This window comes from Argopecten irradians, chromosome 4 (genome assembly GCF_041381155.1).
Source record: "Argopecten irradians isolate NY chromosome 4, Ai_NY, whole genome shotgun sequence".
NCBI lineage: Eukaryota > Metazoa > Mollusca > Bivalvia > Pectinida > Pectinidae > Argopecten > Argopecten irradians.
In genome coordinates, this window is record NC_091137.1 from 29,358,039 (window position 1) to 29,384,972 (window position 26,934).

The 26,934-nt window shown below is 35.4% G+C and overlaps 1 protein-coding gene and 1 pseudogene across 1 annotated transcript; one reads left to right on the plus strand and one right to left on the minus strand.

Moving 5' to 3' along the window:
• On the plus strand, positions 1-25,141 carry LOC138321223 (angiotensin-converting enzyme-like). Its single transcript, XM_069264739.1, has 23 exons — positions 1-90; positions 1,863-2,054; positions 2,524-2,621; positions 7,467-7,630; positions 8,043-8,167; positions 8,791-8,889; positions 9,079-9,223; positions 9,542-9,643; positions 9,839-9,961; positions 10,604-10,907; positions 11,192-11,353; positions 11,717-11,804; positions 11,987-12,127; positions 12,417-12,608; positions 13,052-13,149; positions 13,410-13,579; positions 14,122-14,172; positions 14,480-14,559; positions 15,063-15,167; positions 15,765-15,909; positions 16,920-17,012; positions 17,615-17,737; positions 22,772-25,141. Exons 2-23 carry the CDS (start codon positions 1,907-1,909, stop codon positions 23,058-23,060), a joined length of 3,045 nt encoding a protein of 1,014 aa, XP_069120840.1. The 5' UTR covers positions 1-90; positions 1,863-1,906; the 3' UTR covers positions 23,061-25,141.
• LOC138322011 (uncharacterized) lies at positions 3,600-4,392 on the minus strand (annotated as a pseudogene).
• Positions 25,142-26,934: the final 1,793 nt, after the last annotated feature.

The following is a 26,934-nucleotide window of genomic DNA, read 5'->3' on the forward strand; positions in this document are numbered from 1 at the left end:
CGGAAATAGACTCAAAGTAATAATATCACAGATATCACGTGTTGAAACATTTGGAGATTAACACCGGTATTTAAATCGCAAACGAGTTAGGTAAATCTGACAAGGTTGACCGGAAATAGACTGAAAGCAATAATGTGACGGATATCACAAGTGGGGATTTTTGGAGATTTAAAATCACAATATGGTTTTAACTTATGCTAGGTTTACACTTTGTTACTGGCGGCCACCGCAGCCCCGTTTCAGGTGACCGCGAGACAGCGTGAGACAACGCAGAAGAACGTAATAGACAAACGTGAGCGGCCGTGGTTACCGTGGGTGCCGTGCCAGATTTTAAACTGTCAAAAATTTGCCACGGCAGTCACGGTACAGATGGTGAACACCACAGGATGCAATAAAACGGGAATGGCGTAACAAAATGTAACAGCGCATACGAGTCCGTAACAAAACTTCAAGACGTCCGTGGTGGAACGGGCAGCAAGCACGTTCCCCGGAAATTCTCGGTGATTTCAAGTTTTGTGAAGTTCTGTTACGTTTTATCACGGTTAATACCGATTGGCTGCACGTTTTGTGCCGGATTGTCACGATTTTCACGGCAAGCCAAGGTGGATGATAGCCATTTCGATACGTTCTGTCAAGGCCCATCACGGCTTGTAGCGGTTGAAAGCTCGTCGTTAAACGTCGTCTTGCGTCCTATTACGGTATTACGTTGCAAGCAATATATGGTGAAGCATCATTGCCCGGCCTGGTATTTATTTGATACTTCTTCTTGGAATTATTTGTATCAAGAAATAGAAGTAGTCGTTATCAAACACATTTTATCCATTAAATTGTACCAAAGATATTATCACAAAAGGCAGATTGAGTGAGAACCATTACAAAAACAAACATACTTGCTTAGAAACATTTTTGAAATCTTTAGTGACGGTTTTATTGCAATTCATTCAACATAACCGATCTCATTGTGAACTACTCATATCCAACAGCAGAATGAATATGGCCCCTTCATGCACTTGCACGATAATTTGGTGCATTAATAGCAATAATGAACAAAATGCAGTTGTTTAGGTCCTACAGAAAATAATTCAAATAGAAACATATCTGAAAACTTGTCAGCGGTTGTTTTTCTCAAACCCTCAAACAATGGTAGCTTAAGTCTACGTCAAATTGAAGAATAGTACATTGTATCATATATCTCGATGTCTGGGATAAAGGAGTAGGTCAAGGATCTCATTGAAGAAGGCTCGAGCAGTAGGAAGGCATTGTCAATTCAATTGGAGAGTTCTGGAATGTTATCTGTTGAACAGTTGCATATCTGCTGCCTCTTGTGTTACTTAGCTGCTTTACAATACTTTAAATATATAATAATTATATATTTATACGAAATATAGTTTCGACTTCCTTTTCTTTTAACACATTTTGTATTTAAACGTATTTTAATGACATTGTAGGCATTAAATATTGTGTCATTTGCTCTGAAAAAAAAACCGGCATTAGACTCTCATCCCTTGTAAGCCTTGGCGGACCGTGAAAAACGTATCGGAGCTTTATCAAAACGTGTAAAACGTAGCAGATGGTAAAAAGCCTAGAGAGAACGTAGTGGTATCCTTGATTGACCATGTTAAAGCGTAGTGTATCTTTAACCTCCGTGAACAGCCCTTTCCCCAATATCCACGATCCACCAATTAATCCGTAAAAGACCGTGGCAAAACTTCACAAGACCTAGCTCCACTTGAATACAAAGACAAAAATAGCCAAAATTCCACAGCGCACCACGTTTTGGGCAAACAGGGCTACCGTGGTCGCCGGGAACATAGTGTAAACCTAGCATACATCTACTGACCATCCCGTTTCTGTATTTACAGGTTACATCGATACTTCCGATTTGTGGAGAAGCCATTATGACGGCATGGCTTCCGGAAATGTTTTAGAAGCATTATGGGAGCAAGTAAAACCATTATACCAAGAACTCCATGGCTACGTCAGAAAGCGTTTGAGAAGTCTATACGGTGCAGAGCGATTCCCTGCTTCTGGTCATATACCAGCCCATGTTTTAGGTACATTGAAACACATCTTATGATATACGTGGTACAAAGAATTCATGGTTATAACTTAGTATTCCCCGTCAAGGTTTCTGTTAGAAATCTGTAATAAGTGTATAACGAATTATGCTCGATTTCATTTGTCCCTATAGGTTATAATCGTGTTTTACTGAAGTATAAACTTTCACAATGTCATCAATGTCATCAATGATCAAAGGATTGAAAGTTTGGCACTCAAATTGCATTTTGATATAGTTCTAAAAAGAAATTAAAAGCTAATATGATTATTACTTTACCGTCTTTGAAATTTGTTACTTCCGGAGTTTAAAACGATAGAATCAGGACGTGTTCATATGCGTAAATGAATCTTTGGTTTCGTTCTCAACTGACGTTTCAAAAATATATTTGAAAAACGGATAATGTTTTAACCAAAATCTGGTGTTGTTTTGAACAAATTTACATTGATTGCAATATTTTGTTTTAGGAGATATGATGGGTGATAATTGGGAGAATCTATTTGACGTACTTAAGCCGTTTGATAACAGAAAAAATGCCGATATATCTCAAAGTCTAAAGGAGAAGGTTAGTATGACTAATTTTGTAAATATATTATTTGATACTGTTAATGTGGTAAATTTTAATACACAGACTGCATGCACAAAACACCCAACAAATATAATTCTGTTAATTTTGGATTTATTTACATCAACCAAAACAAAAGGTATTATGGAAGAATGGCCGCAGTATGATAAGAGCCCAGAAGGAGAACTGGTAGCCAAAGAACCGAGCATACCAGTGTCTCCCAAGGTACCACGAGAGACCGGTTCCCCTAGGTTAAAATTTCTGAGGGCGAACTGGACAATGATACCCCCATCCGTTTACTAAAACCCATTATCACCACCAGCCCACCTCGGTCAAATATAACAAGGTGGACACCTCCCTCCATGGTACCACGGAGGGAGGGGGGCCTGCGGTAACGACAGAAACCCCATTCTTTATGCCTAATAACCACCAGCCTGCTGTAAAGCAAAGCTGGTATGAGTACTTAGCCGAATAAGCCCATGTCCCTCTCTGTCTCCCTCTGGGCTGCGCCACCTGAGGAGATTTTTTTTTAAAAATCCCCTCACACCCATACTGCGTACCTAACCTACATCCATACCTAGCAACCTATAACCCTGACTATAATATAACCTTTTCGTATATTAACCCAATCCAACAGCAGAATGAAGGATAGGGATAGGAAATGTAGCACTAGTGTTAGTATTGGGTCATCCAATGAATAGCATACCCCTTTCTGTCAAGATTAAGGTTTGTACCACCCGGTCTCTTAGCTGCCTCCTTCATACAGAGGATCCAATGACCCATATGGGGGATAAGTCACCAGAAAGAATATCTTATGATGTTTTAGAAAAGCATGAAGTTGCAATAATATTAATAATCCAAATTTAATTCAACACGCTCTAATAAAACCATAACCGACTTTATTATAATTAACTTAGAATTCTACATAGGAAATCACACAATGTGGTAAATTCAGGTTCACTCCTAGCTGCTGTATGCCTAGCTAAAAACTGTCTCTACTGGAATTCTTATGTATTTTGAGTACCGGTAGACCCTTGATTTCCATCGACCCAATGCTTGTATTTTCTGTTCCCCTGGTGGCTGCCTAAGTAGCGGCCCCTATACGAAATGAGTGAGTTTTGTAATGAGACAAAGGGATGCGCTAAAAAGTTCATGATTTCTTTAAAAAAAAGCAGCTACCTGATAGCGAGTAATTGATGAACCATTCCTATGTATGAATAACTGCTGATTAACTGTATTTGGCCGAATCAAAATGTATTTGTTCAGAAGTGAGACGGGGCAAATATCTGAGTTAGGATAACTGTTGATATGTAATAATGCAGAGTGACCTCTTTGGTCAGTCTTTGATTCCCTGATACAAACTTTTAAATGTCTGGAAGGAGAATTTACAATGGTAACATCTGAAATTCCCTGTGGACGTGTATCATTACCATTGCTACTGGATGCTGAAAATTCTCCAACCCACAAAAATCCGAAAATTGCTAAAGTCAATGCTGCAGAAAAAAAAATCCGCTTCATATTTAGAGCTACAGACTGATGAAAGGGAGGTAACCAGTTTTCTGAGTAGGGGTAAAGTAATAGGGATAAGCGCATCCACGTGTTTGTTACCACGCTGTGTCCCCTCCATAATTTTCTTAATAATAAAACATTGTGTTGAATCCTGTTGACCCCGCAAATTATGCTCATGGGATATTCCACTCATATAAGTGGAAATTGTTGATGCAGAAAATTGTACTGAATGGTCTGAGGGGACAGGCCAAATGCTCGACATATTATAAGAGGGCTGACCGGCGAAACCTGGCCCACTGTTGACGAGAAATGGAATCAGCTATAACATTATATTTACCAGGAATGTGTTCTGCCCTTATGTTTAAATTGTAATTTAATGTCAACAAAACTAATGGCCTAATGATAGTCATCACACTTTGTGATTAGAGGATTTTTTGTTAATAATTGTTACAACAGCTGCATTATCACAATGGACAAAACTTTCTGATTTCTCATTTTACTACCCCATAAACACGTTGACACATAAATTGGAAATAACTCTAGAAATGTAATGCCTTTAAGGAGACCCTTATTTGACCAAGCTGTGGGCCAGGACCCATAAGCCCAAGACCCCTGAAAGTATACACCAAAGCCCTTTTCTTGACCACCTGCACTGTCTGTATATAATTCCATGGAAGCAGAGGTGCTCCAGTACTAGTGTCTATCTGGAATTACTGTCAAACAATTGTAATTTTCCAAAAATGACAACCATACTTTAATGTCTGCCTTCAACGATGCACTAACTCTAATCTTATGATGTGTCTTGTCCACACCAGCAATAGTATCAATAAGACGACGACAAAATGCACGGCCAGGGGGGGGGGCGACAACTCAACATGCAAAGTTTAGCATACCCAGTACTGACTGAAGCTTAAGCAGGGTCACTTTGTTAACTGTTAACAAATACTCAAGCTCGTTACATAACTGAACAATCTTGTCCCGAGGTAATCGCATTACTAATTCAACTGTATCAAACTCAACTCCCAGAAAACATAAACAAGTTGTAGGTCCTACAGTTTTTTGTTTTTTTTTGTTTTTTTTTTGTTTTTGTTTTGGATAATGGTAACCCTATTTCATGTGAAATATTCTCAAATATATCTAAAGAAGCTTGACACTGATTGTTTCCAGACTGTCCCCCAAAAAGAAAATCATCTAAATAATGCAGAATGTTTTTGTTACCAGTTTTGTTAACAACTAACCAGTTAATAAAAGTTGCAAATTTTTCAAACATTGCACAACTAATCAAGGCCCCCATAGGCAAACATTTGTCAAAATAGTTATGCCCATCAAACTTTATACCAAATAGATCAAAATCACAAGGAGATATTGGTAGTAAGCGGAAGGCGGACTTTATATCTGACTTTGCTAATAAAGCCCCTTGGCCGAGATTGTGTATCATCTCAGCTGCATCATCTATGCTTGCATAAGACACACTACATAACTCTGGTGGAATAAAATCATTTATGGAATTGTGATCTGGATACGACAAATGATGTATAACTCTAAAGTCACCGTCTTTTTTGGGAATGAGACCTACTGGCGATACCTGTAAGGTGGCCAGAGGGGGATACGCAAAGGGACCTGCTATGCGTCCAGCATCCAACTCTTTCTTGATTTTGCCCTGTAATATTTCTGGGGCCTGCTTGGTGCTAGCTAAATTACCTGCCTCGCGTGCTCTACGAGGACCTAAAATCCTTTTGTGAAATAATCCCTGACATCAGTTAACGGATAATCCTGCAAGTACTTTAAAAGTTTTTCATAAATTATAGGAGTAGTACCAAGGCTAAAAAGATTGCTGGGAAGTTGTGGATTGTCTGCACTACCTAACTCTACATCTGTATTAGTGCAATTATTTTTGTCAAGTCATTGCTTATACACTTAAAGCTAGGATGTGATCCCCCGCATGTACTACATGCATGACGATAGCAACATTTGGACCCAAAATTACATTGTTTTTCCCTTATTGAAATTATAACAGCACCCTGAAGTTGGGACAGCAGATTTAGAACTAGAGGGCTTGGGAGATGATAGCTGATCAACGTTTGAATCTGTTACGTTAATCTGGCTAGGTGAATTATTCATGAGCCATAACTCTGTGTCTGTTACACCCCATGATGAACAGGGATTCTTGGACTTGCGCATCTGTATTGGATGTCATGCATATATTTTACGAGTTCTTGACATTTTTTTCTGGGTATTTTTCTAACATCACACTTGTATATGTGAGGAAGGCTGATGTCCAAGCATGAATGTTTGTTACCTGCTTAGCGATATTGGATAGCTTTTTTATAACAAATTTCCCATCCTTGATTACTATATCCCCCGATGTCTCGAAGCCCGCCTCCATTTCCCGCGCAGATTTGAGTAGTAAACCGAGGTCCAAAAACTCGGTGTTTCAGATTTTGTCCTTTTTGTGGATTTTGTGGAATATTATAACCCTCGGGATCAAAAATACCTGATACCGGAGATGGAACCCCCCCCCAGTACATGTGAAGTGCCCAGGATTTGCACTAAATCAATTATCTCACCAGGTCTGTCCTGACTCGCGCCATTAGGCCTCTTGCCCCTCTCGGGGGCCCTTACATTGGGCTGACTTTCCTCGTATTTCTTGGACGTTTTTCAACAGCCATAGCTTCATCGACACTAACACCATCTGATGCCGACGCCGATGCTCTCTTCCTGGGTTTTACGCCCGGGCCCCTTGCTGAAGAACGCCTAGGTTTTGGTGGCATGTCTTTTGATAAATTGTGTGCCTTGACGAATGGCTAACCGGAAGTTATAATCCAATAAAGGAGGGGCGCGCTCGATTGGTATCTCATCCTATTATAGGTACCCAATATCATTCTAAGTGGGGCAAGCTTGATTGGTATTTCGGCCTATTAAAGATACCTAGTACCTACATGTATCATATCCTTATTGTTACCTATAAACTATAAATAAAGCATTCGCTGGCATTAAACACGTTTATCTGTTATTTGATAAACGCTATTAATAGGATTTCTAAATTTTGCATTGCATAACATTTAGTTAATTAATTCCTTTTATCAAATCTATTTCGTCCTACTGTCATTTTTCTCATCAACCAGTAAATACACTCCTTATTGAGTATGAATAAAATTATATTTAGGTATTCTCTTAGTATTAAAATAAATATTTACATCAAGAATAACATTACAGCTGTAACTACCACAATAACACTACTTGCATTTAGATGTGAAACAAAGGGGAGGTACATTCTACAATACATAAATGCTATTCCATAATTACAATAAATATATTATTACTTATTTGTTACAGAATTATACGACAGAAAAGATGTTAAGAAAGGCTGAAGAGTTCTTTGTTTCCATAGGAATGCCACATCTGCCGTCGTCTTTTTGGGAAAAGTCGACACTCACTCTCTCGTCAGATAACTGTAATGATAGTCCGACGTTTGTGATCTTAGGGTCAAATGATATCAGGTAGTGACCATATACAGATGACATTAATTATACCATAACTCGCACCTCTGTTATGTTAATTTACAAAATTATAAAAATAAAAACAATCTTCATTTTAAGAAAATCGAAATGATAACATCATTAGAAAATTTAAGTTTCTTGTTTTTAATACACTATAATCAATTAGTGATCTTCGCCTAAAATGCATACATGTATAGTTATTTAAATAGTCACATATAATGAAGTGTTAATACATTTTCACAAGTCACTGCATGCTTTAATTCGCCTGTTAAACCTACATGATAAATTAAGTATCACAAGAGCGGTGCACTGATAAACATTTTGCGGGGAATATGATTTAAATCAGAACACGTCTTAAACTCTGCACAATGCCGAATGTTATGAAATTCATTTTGTTTTCGATTTTGTTCAGACTACATGAGTGCGCTGAAATAAATCACGATAACTTTGTGACTGTACACGAGGAACTTGCGCGGATCCATTACTCATGGGTCTATCAAAGACAGCCATTTACCCTACAGGGACCAGCCAACCCAGGTCAGGACCTGTTTTTGACCTTGAATCAAGGACCATAATGTTTTACCTATTGAGTCACCACATCGGAATCGTATTAAGGCTTGTGTTTTAGTTAAACATTATTATGCCCCTCCGCTTTTCCGTTCTTATACAGCTCCGCTTTTCCGTTCTTATACAGGAAAAAACAGTATATTCCCAACTTTACAAATAACCAAAAAAAAAATTGTTTTTGTATAATATTGTCCCTTTATTCGATACCACAACATCATCAACAGCAACACCAACAAAATCGAAGTAGACGCAAATGATGATGAAGTCCGACCGGGTTTTTATACAGACGAGCTATTTCTATTTTGAAATATAAATGATAATTAATTACATTTGTGAAATATAAAAACATGTATTGCTGAAGTTTGTCACTCGTCCTGTTTAAATTGTAATCACTTTCTAAATAATTTCAAATCACCTAGCTTAGTTTTAATTATCTTTATATCTATCCGTTTGTGTTGTCATAGGGTAAACGTTCTTCCACACGTTCATAGAATGTGCCCTATCCTTTGTCTTCACATATATATATTTAATCATGCACATGTCATGTATTTGCCAATGAAGCATCTGTAATGAATCACGGACGTTTATTGCAGGTTTTGAAGAGGCTGTCGCCGGTCTCATGAGGTTGTCAGTATCCACGCCAAAGCATTTACATCGCATTGACCTTCTCGAAGCAGCAGAGAATAACACAGGTTCATAGCAACATATTTGTATTAAAATTAATATTTGTAAAAATCTATGAAAAGTAATGGCCTTGATAACAGTGACAGCTAGCCATACATCATACCATATTAGCGCCACAGAATTTTCTGACGTGACATATACTTATCATTCGTGTTCACAGAAACATTTCGTTTAACATTATTAAAATTTATTTTCAGAGGACTCATTGAATTTTATTATGAAAATTGGTCTTCACAATATACCTTCTCTAACCTTTGGACATCTCATTAGCCTTTGGCAAGCTAGTGCTTTTAACGGCGAGACTCCGCAAAATAAATACAACGACAAGTGGTGGAAACTTAGGTAATAAACATGTTTGGTTTCGATCAAGTTTGTATTCACTTTCAGTATAATAAAAATCAATCTTTATTTATATTTTCAGTTTTAGTTTATTCGCTTTAAATTAGTTATTTCAAATTACTTATAAGAGTTGATACATGAAGTTAAACATGTCTGTAAACGTTTAGCGTTTAGCGTTTTTGAAAAACGGTCTTTCAAGTCAAGTGGTCTTTATATAGGTAATCTTGTATCAAACCTGACCGTTAGAAAGTGGCGCGATGACGGAGGTAGACATTGAGCAAAGGTGGTTTCTAATACATGTTTTATCGTATTTTTTGTCAGGAATAAATACCAAGGATTATCTCCCCCTGACGATGGATTGCGTGAAGGAGTGTTCTATCCAAGGACGGGAGGTCTTGGAAGTATTTCCATGCCTTACATTAGGTAAAATTGTGTCTCGTTATACTCTAACATATAGAAACTGTATGAAAAGGACAGACCTATTTTAATGTTACAAAATTGTATGGAATAAAATCTTAAGGATACATCAATCTACAAGAAACTACTAAATATGTATTTATACGTTTATTAATGATTGTTGTTTGCTTCTAATACCTGAATACTTGAATGGATTTTAAGGTACTTTTTGGGAACAGTACTAGCATTTCAATTACACGAAGGACTGTGTATGGCGGCTGGGCATGATGGTCCGTTACACGAGTGTGACCTTTACCAGTCTCGCCAGGCTGGAGCTCTACTCACGTAAGTTACATACCAATACAAGGTATATATCGCACAAGACGACGTTTGTAATTATGGCTTTATGTAATTTTACATAAGTTTCCAAGTGATACATTCACGTTAAGAATTTTGTTGTATTGAACAAATATTACGTGAAGCATTCGTTAATGTAAGTATCAGGCCGGTGATTGTAAGTAAATCGAACAACTAAAAGAAACAGGTACTGTAATTTGAAAATACAACATGTTCCGGGCTACAGGGTGTTTTAATCTTATTTAAACTAATTAAATAAAAATAACGAAAATTTCGTTCCCATATGACACAACATAGAAAAAAATGGGATCCTTTAACTAAACTCAACTCAACTAAACTCAACAATGGTAGCCATTTTGAAATAAGGAGGGTTTTCCAATGAAATGTCATTAATATCAAAAACCACATTTGGATTTGTAGTAACTTATTGTAGACAGATTTGAATTAAAATTACGATATCGTTACACTATTGTTCACAGTCTTTTGGTGAACATGGGAATTATTCATTGGGTACAACAGATAAGAAAATAAAAAAGTATGCACTCTAGTTTTCCTTACTTGGTTGACGTTTCTATAGACTTCTTGTTGATGTATAGGGTACAATCCATGCCAATTTTTATATTTTCCCAGGCAGATGTTGGAATCGGGACGTTCAATACCTTGGCAAGACATTCTTGAACAAGTTTCAGGTCAGCGCCATATTGATGCTTCTTCTCTGATCAAATACTTCCAGCCACTGTATGACTGGCTGACAGAACAAAACATGGGCGAATCGTTTGGTTGGAATGAGGATTACTCAGCGCAGACAATAAACGAAAAGGCTAACGCATTGGTGAACTCTTTCAATCAGAAAGCCGAAGATGTATATAGAAAAGAAGCCCTTGCTCGATGGAATTATGTTGTAAACATGAGCTCCGAATCACAAATGATTCAAGTACGTTCCGGCACTTACGAAGTTTCTATTGATTGTTCTTTAAACACCGCCAGCAAAACCTCATTATCAGATACCCATTTCTTTATAATCGAAGTCATGTTTGTTTACCGTTCTGAAAATCTCGAGAATTCAATTCATTTTACATTTAAGTGAATAATTAATCAATTTATAATTTCCATTGTGCGCCTTTAAAGTAAACAAATCGTTCTTTGCTACAAAAATACTACATAAATATTGATTTAAATTCATAAACTATATAATAATAGCAAACTACCTTTTTGTAGATAAACACTATCTTGAGTACATCTGAATTCGCTAAAACTGTAGCAGGGGAGGTAGCTAGTATTCCCTGGAGAGAACTCAAGGACTCTTATATCAGAAGACAGCTCAAGTCCATGACGGATATTGGATTATATGCAATGAAAAACAGTGCAAAACTGAAACGGGTAATCTATGAAAATTAGAAAAGATTTTTAGACATTAGCTGTACTCGTAACTCAAGAAGGGTTGTCTTCACTAATTGTCGATATCTGTCAATATGTGTTACAACCACATATGTTAATGCAGTGAACAAATGTTTTCTGGAAAGTCTGTTTAAAGTATAGAAGAAATAATATAGGCCAATAGCTTGGATTTTGTATCCTAGCGGATTTGATTCGTTATATTGCGTGAAAATACATTTGATTAATGAATATGAAAAATGCTATCATCAATTATCTAATAACTGATTGACATAGAAAACTGATAACTTAAGACATGTGTACTCTTCCTCCATCGTAACTGTTAATTGCATATTTGTTGATTCACAGCTGTATACTTTAAAATCGAGGATACAGAACACGTACAAGAAAGCAAAGGTCTGTGTAGCCAAAGGCAGGTGTCTGTCATTAAATCCAGGTGAGTACAATCATTTACCTCCATATCACTAGGTTTCATGTTCCCAATGGACCCATATTTACCCTTAAAATCACATCCCTTGGTCTAAAACATATTTTGTAGATAATGCAAGCTTAATGTTTTAGAAAATTGGTTTTTATTCATAACTTCTCAGTTTTATGAATGTATGTTTTTTTCTCAAGGACTGACAGATATAATGGCAACGTCGAGAAATAAAACAGTATTACTAAAGGCATGGAAGGGATGGAGAGAAGCTACAGTAAACGTCAAACCGTATTATAATGAGTTTATCGACCTTTCCAACGAAGCCATCAGAGATCTAGGTATAATGTTGTTAAGATAATGGTATCCAAACTATTCCTGTTTTTGACTAAATTTTAATGAACATACGTTCTGACGGTTTTATATTGTGATGAAATAAAGAAATAAAACAAATACTGTAAACTTGTGATAAATGAAGTTTAAGTAATCAAATTGTCATACAAAAATGGTCATATCATCAATCATATATTGTAATATTATGTTGAAAACGCAGTAGTATTAGTTTTATCCTATATTTCCAGAAATGCTTTCTATAAGCAAAATACCACACAATCCGTGTCATTGTTTTAGGGTACCCAGACACTGGTGAATACTGGAATGCACGATATGAAACACCTCAGTTTGAATCTGAAATTGACAACCTCTTCACACAGTTAATGCCTTTCTATGAAAGTCTCCATGCTTACATAAGGAAACGTTTGATAAAGATGTATGGCAGTGCAGATTTTCCTATTACTGGGCACATTCCAGCTCATCTCCTTGGTATGTTACAATAATCTCATCTGCAACTACAATGTATTACAATAATCGAAATATTTATATACACAGATGACTTACTTACTAGCATTTTGAATGACACTGGTAATAACGCGAGTAATAATGCCAGTTTGGCTTATTTGTCTACGGTTTGAGTATATAAATACTCTCACATGCTCGTTTTATATCTTTGGTAAAATTGATAGTAACGGACATATGTGTATTTATGTTACAATGAATCGTCATTTTAAGTATACAATTTCCTGTGTAACATGGTTTTTCTTTACATCATTGCATTTATGATTATATTCAGTGTCAATACGCTTTGTTTAAAGCATTTGTAACAAAAATAAGAATCTGCATCAGTACAATTCCCACAGCTTTAATCTAATCTTTCAATCTAATTCTGACATGACTTGCATTAATTTCTGAACTTCCGTGTGTTACAGGTGATATGTGGGGAGGATCATGGGGCCACATTTATGACCTCGTTAAACCATATAACGGAAGTAAAAGTGTAAACATCACACGAGAACTACAACGCCAGGTGAGTCGTTATACTCATTATCTCAGGCTTCGCCTATTGAAATAAAGACAGCGGTGATATCTATACAATCATGTGTATCAACGGCAATGTGCTCGACAAATGAAAACACAAAATTACCGATCGAGATTAATATAAATTTGAATATATTTTCCTTTGGTTTGACTTTTGTTTCTCGATATAAGTATTTTCTTAAAATAGTTTCTCCATCAAATCGCACCCGGACATTGCAAATGAAATTTGATTGTGTGCTCGCATTTCAGAAATTTACAGTTAAGGGGATGTTCAAAAGTTCTGAAGAGTTTTTCATCTCTCTTGGATTATCACCGCTCCCAAAGTCTTTCTGGAACAATTCATTGTTCGTAAAACTCACTGGCCAAGATGCAGATTGTCAAACATCGTCTTGGTATATGTTTAACGGCAGTGATGTTAGGTACAGTATTGCATTACGAATATATTTAAATCTAAGATTGTATCGTAAATGACTATCAAAGTACTCAAAAATACGTCTTTTGGCTGAAAAATAAGGGGGGGGGGAGATTGATTCACGCGATCATAAACTCATTGTATTAAAAAGAATAATAATAAAGGTTATGTTGGAGTTCAAATCCATGAACAGTCTGTCGTCGAAAAACATTTTGGGGTGACAAATTTGTGAACTCCTACATTTTCTGAAATTAAACTAATCCATTGTCTTCACGTTGTTACCGCACCATTGTTGTATATACAACAAATAATATATCACAAGTTACGAATCAAATCTAATCTCAGTATTGCCTTTAAATGTCTTATTGATGAATGTTGAATGATAAATTCGCGATAATTACTGTATAAAATAACATTTACAAACGTAATCGTGTTTTAGGACTGAATTTCTGGTACAACAACATACCAAAAATAAAATTCAAGCTATATTGCGCATCCTTGCAGCATACCAAATATTTATGCATTTGTGACGTAAACTATTTAACGCAGAATGAAGATGTGTGGTACGTATACAGTTGATGAGAAGAACCTGTTAACGATACATCAACAGCTTGCGCGTATACAGTACTTCCTTCAGTATCGCAACCAATCGCAGGAATATAGTTCAACAGAATAAGCTAATTACTACACACTAATGAATATTAATTAGAATTCTACATTACTGTATAAAATAGCATTTACAAACGTAATCGTGTTTTAGGACTGGATTTCTGGTACAACAACATACCAAAATAAAATTCAAGCTATAATGCTTGCAGCATACCAAATATTTATGCATTTGTGACGTAAACTATTTAACGCAGAATGAAGATGTGTGGTACAGTCGATGAGAAGAACCTGTTAACGAACATCAACAGCTTGCGCGTATACAGTACTTCCTTCAGTATCGCAACCAACCAATCGCATTCCAACGAGAAGCAAACCCAGGTAAAATTCTATCAAACAAAAATATGAGAACGTAAGAAGGAAGTGTCTCTCAACGGTGAAATCCTTATAAATTCAACAGCAAATACTATTAAAAATGAGATTGTTACACATAAGAATACTTTCATAAAGGTTGGAAGTTTGAGAAACAAGCTGGTTTAAAAATAATTAGTAGTTGAAATAAACTGGCTTTATAGTTATAACGTTGTTTTTAAACTCATTCGACAATACCCACTTAAAGCGGACATGTCCTTAATAATAATGTAAATATATGTAAATTGAGTGGTAAACCCCACATTGGCATTTCGGTTTAGTACTTCCTGAAATAGATATTGTTTTATATGTATTTTACATAAGGTTTACCATGCATTATATTGGAATATCATGCTGTTGATTTAATAAATACCTGTCTCTCTCTGTGGTTGTTTTAAAGTTGTTACTTGTAGGTGTGTAGATGTGTAAATGAAATATAAATCCAAGTTTTCTAAATTATTAATCAATTACAGGTTTCGATGAAGCTGTAGGAAATGTTATCACGTTATCGGTTTCCACGTCTTCACATCTCCAAGATATAGGACTTTTTTATACCAGTGAAGCTCAGTCTGACACAAGTGAGTTTTATATAAACAAGGCAAGTGTATCGTAAATCGGGAATGGTCATTGTAGTCAAGAAAAATATATTTCCTCGCTCGATTGCACAATAAAATTAATAGTACCCATTTCCATGCTCTTTCTACTTTGTTGAAAAATTCATACAATTAAACATAACATATCATGTCATATATTGAAAAATCAGTTACCAATATATTTATGTTTTTGTTGCATTTCATAGAGAAGCAAAAGTTATTTTGTTGAAGATTTCACTGAAATAACATAATTTCACAAATAATTAGATACATATTGTAAAGAAGAAACTTGTGTAATGTGACTCAAAGGGATAACATTAATATTCTTAAAATAATTTCAGAAAATAAAATCAAAGCTTTCTGATGCAATCACGTTCTGCTACATTTCTATTAAACTTTATTACCATCTAAACCTGGTCTACAGATTGATTTATTTCCACGTGTTATCTGCATTATTGCAATTTTCATCCGAATCCATGGGCACTCTTCCATATCTGACTCTTCTGAGTGACATTGTCTGGTACATTGTACTATTTCAATGTATTTCATAGAATCTGAACCCTGACATTTCTTGTGTTTTAGAAGCAGACATTAATTTTCTGATGAAGGTGGCTTTGGATAGAATTGCTTTTGTGCCGTTCAGTTACTTCATGAGTCAATGGTGGAGTAGCGTCTTCAAAGGGGAGATAAGTCCTGATCATTACAACGAAAAATGGTGGCAATTAAGGTGAACATGTTACATAGGAATTTGAAAAGTTTTAAGCTTATCTGGCCCGAAGGGCCGGTGACCTTATGTGATTGCGCGGCGTCCGTCGTCCGTCAACTTTTCACAAAAAGGCCTACTACCCATAAACGGCTGAATAGATTTTGACCAAATTTGGTCTGCAGCTTCCTTGGGTAAAGGAAACCCAATCACGGTGAGTCTGGTCCCCTTAGGGGCATAAGGGGTGGGACCTCAATAGGAGAAATATACCTAATTCTTTAAAATTCTCCTTCTTCTGAAGGAATAAAGGAATTTCGTTCTAAATTGGTCTTAAGCTTCCTTGTGAAGGGGAAACCAATGATGTATAAACAGTCGGTCTTGTGCCCCAGAGGGCTGAGGGGCGGGACCCAATAGGGGAAGTAGATCAAATTCTTTAAAATCCTTCTTCTTCAGTAGGAATAAAGGGATTTTGTTTTAAGTTTGAAGCTTCCTTGGGTGAAGAGGAACCATTTTGTATAAACGGTGGGGCTGGTTCCACAGTAGCCAAAGGGGCGGGACCCTGCAAGGGAAATATAGCAAATTATTTAATCCTTCTGTAGAAATAAATGGATTTAGTTCAAACCTAAAGCCTTCAAGTTGGTAGCTTGAAAACAATGGGCCTCTTGTTTTTGTATCAAAATAAGTTTAAATTTTTTCGAAGGTGTCTATGGTTGCGTGTGATGGCGATTAAAAATAGAAATGAACACAAATTAAATATGGCGTCCAAAATATTTTAGAATAAATTTTATAGAGTCAGCATATAGATAGCAAAGACAAATGTAATCCATGTCCATTTCATCAACATATATATTAATTTATGTCAATTAAACCCTAAGTAAACCCATTGCCTTGCGCTTGCAATGCATAGTAATTTCTTCGAACTAGATTTACTCATATCATGGAAACTGACACAGCGTGATTTAGAATTTATTTTATTATTTTTTTTTAGAATTTGTAAACAATGTTTTTAATTGAGTTCTTTAATCCATTAACAGGTGTAAATACCAGGGTGTGTATCCACCAGTTGAAAGGACACAGAATAATTTCGATCCTGGAACTATGTACCGAGCAAATAATGACTTTAACAGGTAAAATGTCGTTTTGTTAGTTGTATATCTATACTAAGTGGTTAAGTTTAGTGTTTTCATTTGTGAACGAATGGTGTGAAATGTGAAAGAGGATAATGAAGCGAAAACCGTTCAGTACGCGACAACAGTCCAACATACACTTTGATATAAAATCTTTTAACCCAAAGGATGGGGGCTACTGCAGAATGTCACAGGCCCACCGCGGATGACACAAAGAAACAAATGACCTCTGTATGATGTAGAAAAACTATTTGCTGTTTATAAGATATTGTACATTTCAGTTTGTTAGATATTTCGATAACGTATCAGTATTCAATTATGTTTAATTAAAAGCAGACAACGCATATAAAGTATTTGTATAACCAAGTAGATGTATGTTCACTCAGGATATTTAAAACTAATGTAGTACAAATATATTGCAATGTACAGCATATTTCGTAGAACGTCTGATCGATCAAATGATTTAGTTATTTATATAATCTACATTATTGAATGTTAAGACATACATTGTTGACATCATAATTTCTTTCTGTTTTCTTTTTTAAATAGTATGTGTTACTAGGGAGACACAAATGCCTCTCAATTCTGTTTCATATCACCAGGTTTGTTGTGAGCTCTGTTATCCAGTTCCAGTTCCACAAGGCCCTGTGTGATGCGGCCGGACACACTGGTCCCCTACACACATGTGATATATACAAGTCTAAGGAGGCTGGCAAGTTACTGGGGTAAGTTTTACAAATAATATAAAACAATCAAACAAGGCTGGTAAGTTACTGGGGTGAGTTAACTGATATAATAGAACAATTCAACAAAGCTGGCAAGTTACTGGGTTAAGTTATACTAACGGAGGATCCAGATAATATAAACCAATTTAGCAAGGATGGCAATTTACTGAGGTAAGTTATAATAACGGGGGGGGGGGGGACAGATGATATAAACCAATTTAGCAAGGCTGGTAAGTTACTGGGATAAGTTATTCAAATAATATAAAACAATTTAACAAGGCTGGCATGTTACTGGGGTAAGTTATACTAACGGTCGATACAGATAACCTAAACCAATGTAACAAGTCTGACAAGTTACTGGTGTAAGTTATAATAACGGACGATACAGATAACCTAAATCAATTTAACAAGGCTAGCATGTTATTGGGGTAAGTTATACTAACGGACGATACAGATAACCTAAACCAATGTAACAAGTCTAACAAGTTACTGGTGTAAGTTATACTAACGGACGATACAGATAACCTAAACCAATGTAACAAGTCTGACAAGTTACTGGTGTAAGTTATACTAACGGACGATACAGATAACCTAAACCAATGTAACAAGTCTGACAAGTTACTGGTGTAAGTTATACTAACGGACGATACAGATAACCTAAACCAATGTAACAAGTCTGACAAGTTACTGGTGTAAGTTATACTAACGGACGATACAGATAACCTAAACCAATGTAACAAGTCTGACAAGTTACTGGTGTAAGTTATACTAACGGACGATACAGATAACCTAAACCAATGTAACAAGTCTGACAAGTTACTGGTGTAAGTTATACTAACGGACGATACAGATAACCTAAACCAATGTAACAAGTCTGACAAGTTACTGGTGTAAGTTATACTAACGGACGATACAGATAACCTAAACCAATGTAACAAGTCTGACAAGTTACTGGTGTAAGTTATACTAACGGACGATACAGATAACCTAAACCAATGTAACAAGTCTGACAAGTTACTGGTGTAAGTTATACTAACGGACGATACAGATAACCTAAACCAATGTAACAAGTCTGACAAGTTACTGGTGTAAGTTATACTAACGGACGATACAGATAACCTAAACCAATGTAACAAGTCTGACAAGTTACTGGTGTAAGTTATACTAACGGACGATACAGATAACCTAAACCAATGTAACAAGTCTGACAAGTTACTGGTGTAAGTTATACTAACGGACGATACAGATAACCTAAACCAATGTAACAAGTCTGACAAGTTACTGGTGTAAGTTATACTAACGGACGATACAGATAACCTAAACCAATGTAACAAGTCTGACAAGTTACTGGTGTAAGTTATACTAACGGACGATACAGATAACCTAAACCAATGTAACAAGTCTGACAAGTTACTGGTGTAAGTTATACTAACGGACGATACAGATAACCTAAACCAATGTAACAAGTCTGACAAGTTACTGGTGTAAGTTATACTAACGGACGATACAGATAACCTAAACCAATGTAACAAGTCTGACAAGTTACTGGTGTAAGTTATACTAACGGACGATACAGATAACCTAAACCAATGTAACAAGTCTGACAAGTTACTGGTGTAAGTTATACTAACGGACGATACAGATAACCTAAACCAATGTAACAAGTCTGACAAGTTACTGGGTGTAAGTTATACTAACGGACGATACAGATAACCTAAACCAATGTAACAAGTCTGACAAGTTACTGGTGTAAGTTATACTAACGGACGATACAGATAACCTAAACCAATGTAACAAGTCTGACAAGTTACTGGTGTAAGTTAAAGTAACGGACGATACATAATAACCTAAAAGAAAAAAAAGCTGATAACTTAAACCAATGTAACAAGTCTGACAAGTTACTAGTGTAAGTTATACTAACGGACGATACAGATAACCTAAACCAATGTAACAAGTCTGACAAGTTTACTGGTGTAAGTTATACTAACGGACGATACAGATAACCTAAACCAATGTAACAAGTCTGACAAGTTACTGGTGTAAGTTATACTAACGGACGATACAGATAACCAATGTAACAACTGACAAGTTACTGGTGTAATTTTTAACTAACGGACGATACAGATAACAATGTAACAAGTCTGACAAGTTACTGGTGTAAGTTACTAACGGACGGATAAAACCTAAACCAATGTAACAAGTCTGACAAGTTACTGGTGTAAGTTTATACTAACGGACGATACAGATAACCAAAAACCAATGTTATACTAACGGACGATACAGATAACCTAAACCAATCTAACAAGTTACTACTGGTGTAAGTTATACTAACGGACGATACAGATAACCTAAACCAATGTAACAAGTCTGACAAGTTACTGGTGTAAGTTATACTAACGGACGATACAGATAACCTAAACCAATGTAACAAGTCTGACAAGTTTACTGGTGTAAGTTATACTAACGGACGATACAGATAACCTAAACCAATGTAACAAGTCTGACAAGTTACTGGTGTAAGTTATACTAACGGACGATACAGATAACCTAAACCAATGTAACAAGTCTGACAAGTTACTGGTAAGTTATATTACGGACGATAATAACCTAAATACTAAAAGTCGGACTGGTGTAAGACTAACGGATCGCATACAGATAACCTAAACCAAGTTATTCATGCCTAGTATATTACAATTAATCCAGATACAATTAGTTAAATGGGCTTACCTATGAGTCTGAACCACCCCCACCACCCCTCCCACCAATTATACTAAGGAGGGATATAAATACCACACCCCAAACTAGTAATTCTGTAATACAATGTAATTGTACTCCCCTTAATGTTACCAATTTCTAAAAATGTAACAAGCTGTACCGTATAAGTTTTATACCTTTACGGCAGATTTCCTGCATCTCCAAGTATGGCAGTTACTGGGGACGGACTGACGATACCCCCCCCCTCTTGGATTTGGACGCTAATTACTGGTTCCACCTAAACAGGACGACTACCGATGACCTACAGCTCTGTGAACTACAATTCTGACAAATTTGAGGAGACCATGCACCGCGTACCCATGTGATCGTACCCATCTGATGTTAAACGCACATGTCACACGTTTATAGCCGTGCTAATTACCTGAATCTACGTTATATATGTACCATTAACTTTCTGGCCAATTCTAAATTAAACTGCATGCATAGTCACAGTGACACGTATTATTCTAAAACTTGGCGACTTACCTTTGTATCTATGGACTCACTCGGCTCCAGTGACTGACTCTTATACTTCCGGTTGCGTTCGCTATAGAGAGCAACCAACTAAATGATTTTACATAGACCACAGTGTTAAACTTGTTTAAGTTTTGTACTGTATTATTAAAACAAAGGAATATTTAGTTAGCTGTTGTGTTCTATAATTAAAGTCTCGGTTCTCATATAACACTAAATAGGAAAAAAAGTTCGGGTCCTTCTGCTCTAACTCCAACCAGGGGTAGCTTTATTGAAAATCAGGCGCATTTTGCACTAAAAAATCCTGAAATTCTAATGCTTTTACCTATTCATTATCAAAATTGATATTTTGAACCTAAATCTCAATATGAATTTCCAAATTGATATTATGGCTATCTAGGAATAATTACCTGTCAGAAAACATTTTTACTTTTGAAATTCATAATTAGCCAGCCAATCAGCGGCCGGGTTAAAATTCTATCCTGGGCTCAATCTTGTATACACAGGGGCCATTTCGAAGGTCTTTTTTTTATTTAGTTGGTTGATCCCTACTAACGGACGATACAGTTAACCTAAACCAATGTAACAAGTCTGACAAGTTACTGGTGTAAGTTATACTAACGAACGATGCAGATGACCTAAACCAATGTAACAAGTCTGACAAGTTAATGGGGTAAGTTATACTAACGGACGATACAGATAACCTAAACCAATGTAACAAGGCTGACAGTAATATTTTTACTAATGCTCACATTTAGATATCGTTATTTCTTTACGTTATAGATAGATAATGATAATCCACGGAAAATTGAAAGCACGAATAGACGTGTTCAGAATACAACTATCGGTATTGATAAAAGTGTTCAATGCTTTTAATATATATGCTCCAGTATTATTAGCCATTTGCAAGTTCTCAGCTATATGCAAGTTCAATACGCCGATTCCGGGATACAAGGAACTCTTCTGGGAAGGAGGTAGAAAACGTTGATTTGATCATGGGACCGCAAAAAATGAAAATAAAAAATATAGGGCACAGTTTTCCGTTTTGGCTGTGACACTTATAGGCAGTGAATACCAATGTCTGGGTAAAGATCATTGTTGGTAATACTTGCTCGATAGACTACTAAGATAAACTGTAATGTTTTGTTTCTTAATTGTTATTGATTTCTTGTGAACCCAAGGTAAGTTATGATGCGAGTGACATATCAGATACCGTTGATTTCTAAATGAAAGACGACAGCTCTATTCAATTCATGCACATTTAGATTACATTTGATAAAAATTGTTTTGATAATTAATGTTAAATGTTCTGTCATAATATGTAATGTTTCACTCGTGTACAATCATTACATACGCCGCCATTTTGTTTCAAATGTGCCTTAAATAAAGTCACATGGTGATGAAAGTCGCATGACTAAACTGTCTCAATGTTGTATTCCGGAAACGGCGTATTGACAGAATATACCATTTTTTTGTTATTTAACAACGCTAAAACTATAACCCTTTGATTGGTAAATACGGGATTTAATACGTCGATTTCGAGATACCAAATCGTGGTGTCTAAAGTACGGTTTACCGTCGATTACATTTATATGTAGTTCCATCTTCCGGTAGTTGTAAAGTAATATTTTGACATGATTTCCTGACATAAAAATTACCGGAAAGTGGAACAGGGCTCTTCAACGGTAAACAGTACTTGGCAACGCCCGCTTAAGGAATTTTGTGTATTAATTTTGTTAATAATTAAATATTCTCTACTTTCTTATCAATTAGAACATGTAGAGTTATCGTACCTTTTTTACACAGTGACATGTTAGAGTTGGGGTCCTCTGTGCCTTGGCCTGAAGCTATGGAAGCAATAACGGGTCAACGTTCAATGGATGTGGGGCCGTTACTGGAATATTTCCGACCTCTGAACGATTGGCTACAGAACGAAAACTACCATGAAAGACCAGGATGGTCGGATGCATGCCCTACCGTAAGGAAGAAACAAGTAAAAAGGCCAACTTCTGATATTTCAGGGACATCTCGTAAAAACATATCGTTTTTATTTCTTCTATATATTGTTATTTTATGTCAGTTTTTATTAGTGTAATTGAATTGTCTAGTTTTCAACTCCTAATTATACAACGGTGCTGATGGTTGATACATCGTGTTTGATTTAATAGATAAGAAATCAGGAGGATGTGTCTTTGATGCAATTGCTATGAAGTTTACATATACAAACTCTAAAACAATCATGTATAATAAAATAGACCTTATTTCCCTAGTTTATCACCATAGATAATATTAGTAGTTAAACCACTGGTAATATATTGTATAACTAATTTTGGTTAATAACTTATTTGATGTTGTGCTGGTTCACCATTTTTTCTTAGTAATTTCATTCTGAATAAGCTAGTCGAAATTAAGCAAAATTTCAATATTGATATAATTTATTTGTTAATTTGTTTTTGTAAATGTGTTCACTATATTTACTTTTTTGCCGTTTAGTTGTTTTGAAACAAAAAAAAAGATATCACGAAATGAAGACAATGTTTATTTACATTTATTCTATCTATTCAACAAATCATTTGAATTACGGTTTTAAGTTTAGAGTTCACTATGATCGAGTTTGATTGTATATGTAAAATTATGATAGGATTACAAACTGTTTTTATCCGTAGGTTTTCATTGCTTTGTTCATTACATTTATATCTACGTAATTAAATTCATACCTTTATTTTCTGATAATATTAATTTCATGATAATTTTAACCAGTTGAACATGAAAATTTTAAGTTTTACGACTGAGACTGACCATAAGACTGTAGAATATGAAAATATCACAAAAAACTTGATATTTTTGTGTCTGCAATATGTCGTAACATAGAGACCCTAATTTTCAAACCAGTGTGTGATAATAATGTAGTATTAGAAATGTGCTGAGAACTGTTATCATTAACTTAGGGTTTGGTGGCCAGTCTATATGAAAAAGAGTGTGAAAGCTTATAAATGCGCCATTATTACAGTTAATCAATGTGTTATTGTATGTACCGGGGAACATCTTAGTTTGAGGTGTATAAAGTGGTGGCAATGGTGTATCATACACACACAGTGTGTTATTGTATGTACCGGGGAACATATTATTTTGAGGTGTATAAAGTTGTGGCAATGGTGTATCATACACACACAGTGTGTTATTGTATGTACCGGGGAACATCTTAGTTTGATTTGTATGAAGTTGTGGCAATGGTGTACCATACACACACAGTGCGTTATTGTATGTACCGGGGAACATCTTAGTTTGAGGTGTATAAAGTTGTGGCAATGGTGTATCATACACACACAGTGTATTATTGTATGTACCGGGGAACATCTTAGTTTGAGGTGTATTAAGTTGTGGCAATGGTGTATCATACACACACAGTTATTGCTAGACATGTTAGCGTTTTATTGATTGACGATTTTCTACTCTATGAAAAAGAAAATAAACAACGAATGAAATTAATACTTCTTTAACATATATGAACAGGAGCACGTGATATATAAAACTATAAACCACTATAGTGTAAACTGTGGTGATGACAAAATATATCTCTCTGTCATTTATTGCATCCGTGATATGTGATCGCAACTGAAAACGCTGGGACAATGGCTGCCTCATTTCGACTTGAAATTTCGATTGAGTATTTCTTATGGAATGCAATACACGTTTCTAAATATTTACGTTATTATTGTACTATGAAAGGGGCTTTAAATTGTGTGTGGTCGTATTCATATTTGTGGGTCGTGAGCCAGATTTCATTAAAATGATAAATTAAAGCACATCCATAGAAAAATTTGATGATTTCAGTCGAATGTGCTTTTGCCAATGTAAAACATTAGAGTGTGTATAAATTCATTAATGTTGCAAAAATCAAATATGCAAAGCATCATGTCACACAGATAACAGCATTATTTTCTGTATATCATATGATGCCATAGTACTGTTGTGTTTTGTTTTTTGTAGTTTTTTATATTTTGCTTGATTTAGGAACTTCCATATATGACAGTTAAGATGACGAAACATATTTTTCTCTCTGTTTTTCGTGAATTAAAACATTGATTTCGTTTTCTTTTTGGTTTGTTGTGTTGAATATCGTGTCTACTAAAGCCAACTTTATTTTAAAATAAATAAAATAATAATAAAACTAAACATTGTTTTGGTGATATTTAAACAGGAAATACACATTCTAACTAACATATACTCACTCACCAAGCAATATGGATACCAATTTGATTAGAGATCATATATCTCCACACTGTTTTGTGATACTGTAAATGTGTGTATACCAAATCTAAATACAGTACAGTGAGACCACACCATATTTCTACAAACTTATTTCCAGGCAAATAGCGAGAAAAACTTATAGCTGCCGGCTTGTAAATGTGTCCTCTCTTCTCACGTGACCACCTTTTCATAGACTAAATGTATCACCACGTTTCCTAGCTTGATATGTCGTATCACGTGTAAGTGATGAATGAACCATAGTTATGCTTTAAGACCCACGACAGTTCGAAACACCAAAGTAGTAATTATTAATTAAAAAATTATAATATCAGAACATTTATACTCCTGGTGTAATATAAAGTTACAGTACCAACAAATGCAAAATATTCCTTTAAGTACATATATATTAAATTCATTTCTTTGTTTTGTCATTTTGCAGAGTGACAGATAATAGTGTTGGTAAGTGCAGTATTAATTAACGATAAACCAATCACTATTGGGCCTGCTATAAATTACCAAAGCTCTAAACTAACAAGCCGTTTTTGAAGTATTACCTCAACGCAAATATATTGTAAATCATACCAATTATTTACAGATTTTTCTAAGCTTCTTTGAATGAATGCTTCACATATGAGAAAGAAACTATAGTACAGAAATAATTAAAGGCAAAAACAGGAGGATGGCAAAATATGTTTTTGACACTAAAGTAATTTTAAATATTTGGATACTTGACAAGAACGAACAAGTATGTTTAAAAGAGCTGACAGTTTTGTAGTGGTGAATAACAAATCTTGTTATCTAAAACAACTGTTATATAAATATTACTGCTAAATTTGTGCTCATCTTTACAGTAAACACGTCTCGGTATAAGTTAGGGACACTTCAATATCATGTGTATATTAGCAGTAAACATGTATACATGTACATCACAGAAATGAGAACAGGTACTAACATCTGTGCCCGTCAGGTTTGTTGAACTTTGCTGGTGTCAGAATTTGTTGCAATGGTGACACTTAAGCTTGTCCTTCACACCGTAAAAATATCGTTTTATTATTTGTTTCACACAAAATATAGCAATGACATGTCATGTTCTAATGGACATGCCTTACAGTAGTTTGTGTCTGCTTCAGACATAATACCTAAATAAAAGCAACTGAAGGTATAATGCATAAGGTTTCAACATTGGTCGTAATAAAGAAAATATCGCAAAATAACTATTTAGTTGTAAACATTTAGTATGTAATGTGTCATCAATTGCCTAAGACAATCATTAAAGACATAAGATCTCACACATTGTTTACAATTTATCCAAGAAATACCATATCGATATACGTCATAAACAACGTTTATAGTATAAAAAATCATAATTTTATTTCAGATAAATAAACCTTTTATACAGCTGATTCATCTGGCAACTGTTGCATTAATCATTGTCATTATCTGTCGGCTGTAGGTAGACTTTTAAAGATTGAAAATTTTCCTTCGGAAGGCCTTGCGATGTTTCATTTCATTTTAGCTGTGTTAACAAATATGTTTAGTAACGCTTTGCCTTGAGCAAAATGTGTTAAATGGCGACACATGTCCTTGATTAATAACCTTAGCGAGTGTGTACACAGAGATGCATTTCACAGTATCATACACTGTATACACAATGTCTTAGCCAGTTACTAAGAAATACAATATTTTAAGATGAACTCCTACGTGATTTCGCTAAAGTT

Bases quoted from the DNA above. Each gene is read 5' to 3' on its own strand.
- LOC138321223 (XM_069264739.1), top strand. From the start codon at position 1,907: ATGGCTTCCGGAAATGTTTTAGAAGCATTATGGGAGCAAGTAAAACCA. The intron at 12,128-12,416 runs GTATAATGTTGT...TCATTGTTTTAG, and splicing joins CGAAGCCATCAGAGATCTAG to GGTACCCAGACACTGGTGAA. The intron at 13,150-13,409 runs GTGAGTCGTTAT...CTCGCATTTCAG, and splicing joins CACGAGAACTACAACGCCAG to AAATTTACAGTTAAGGGGAT.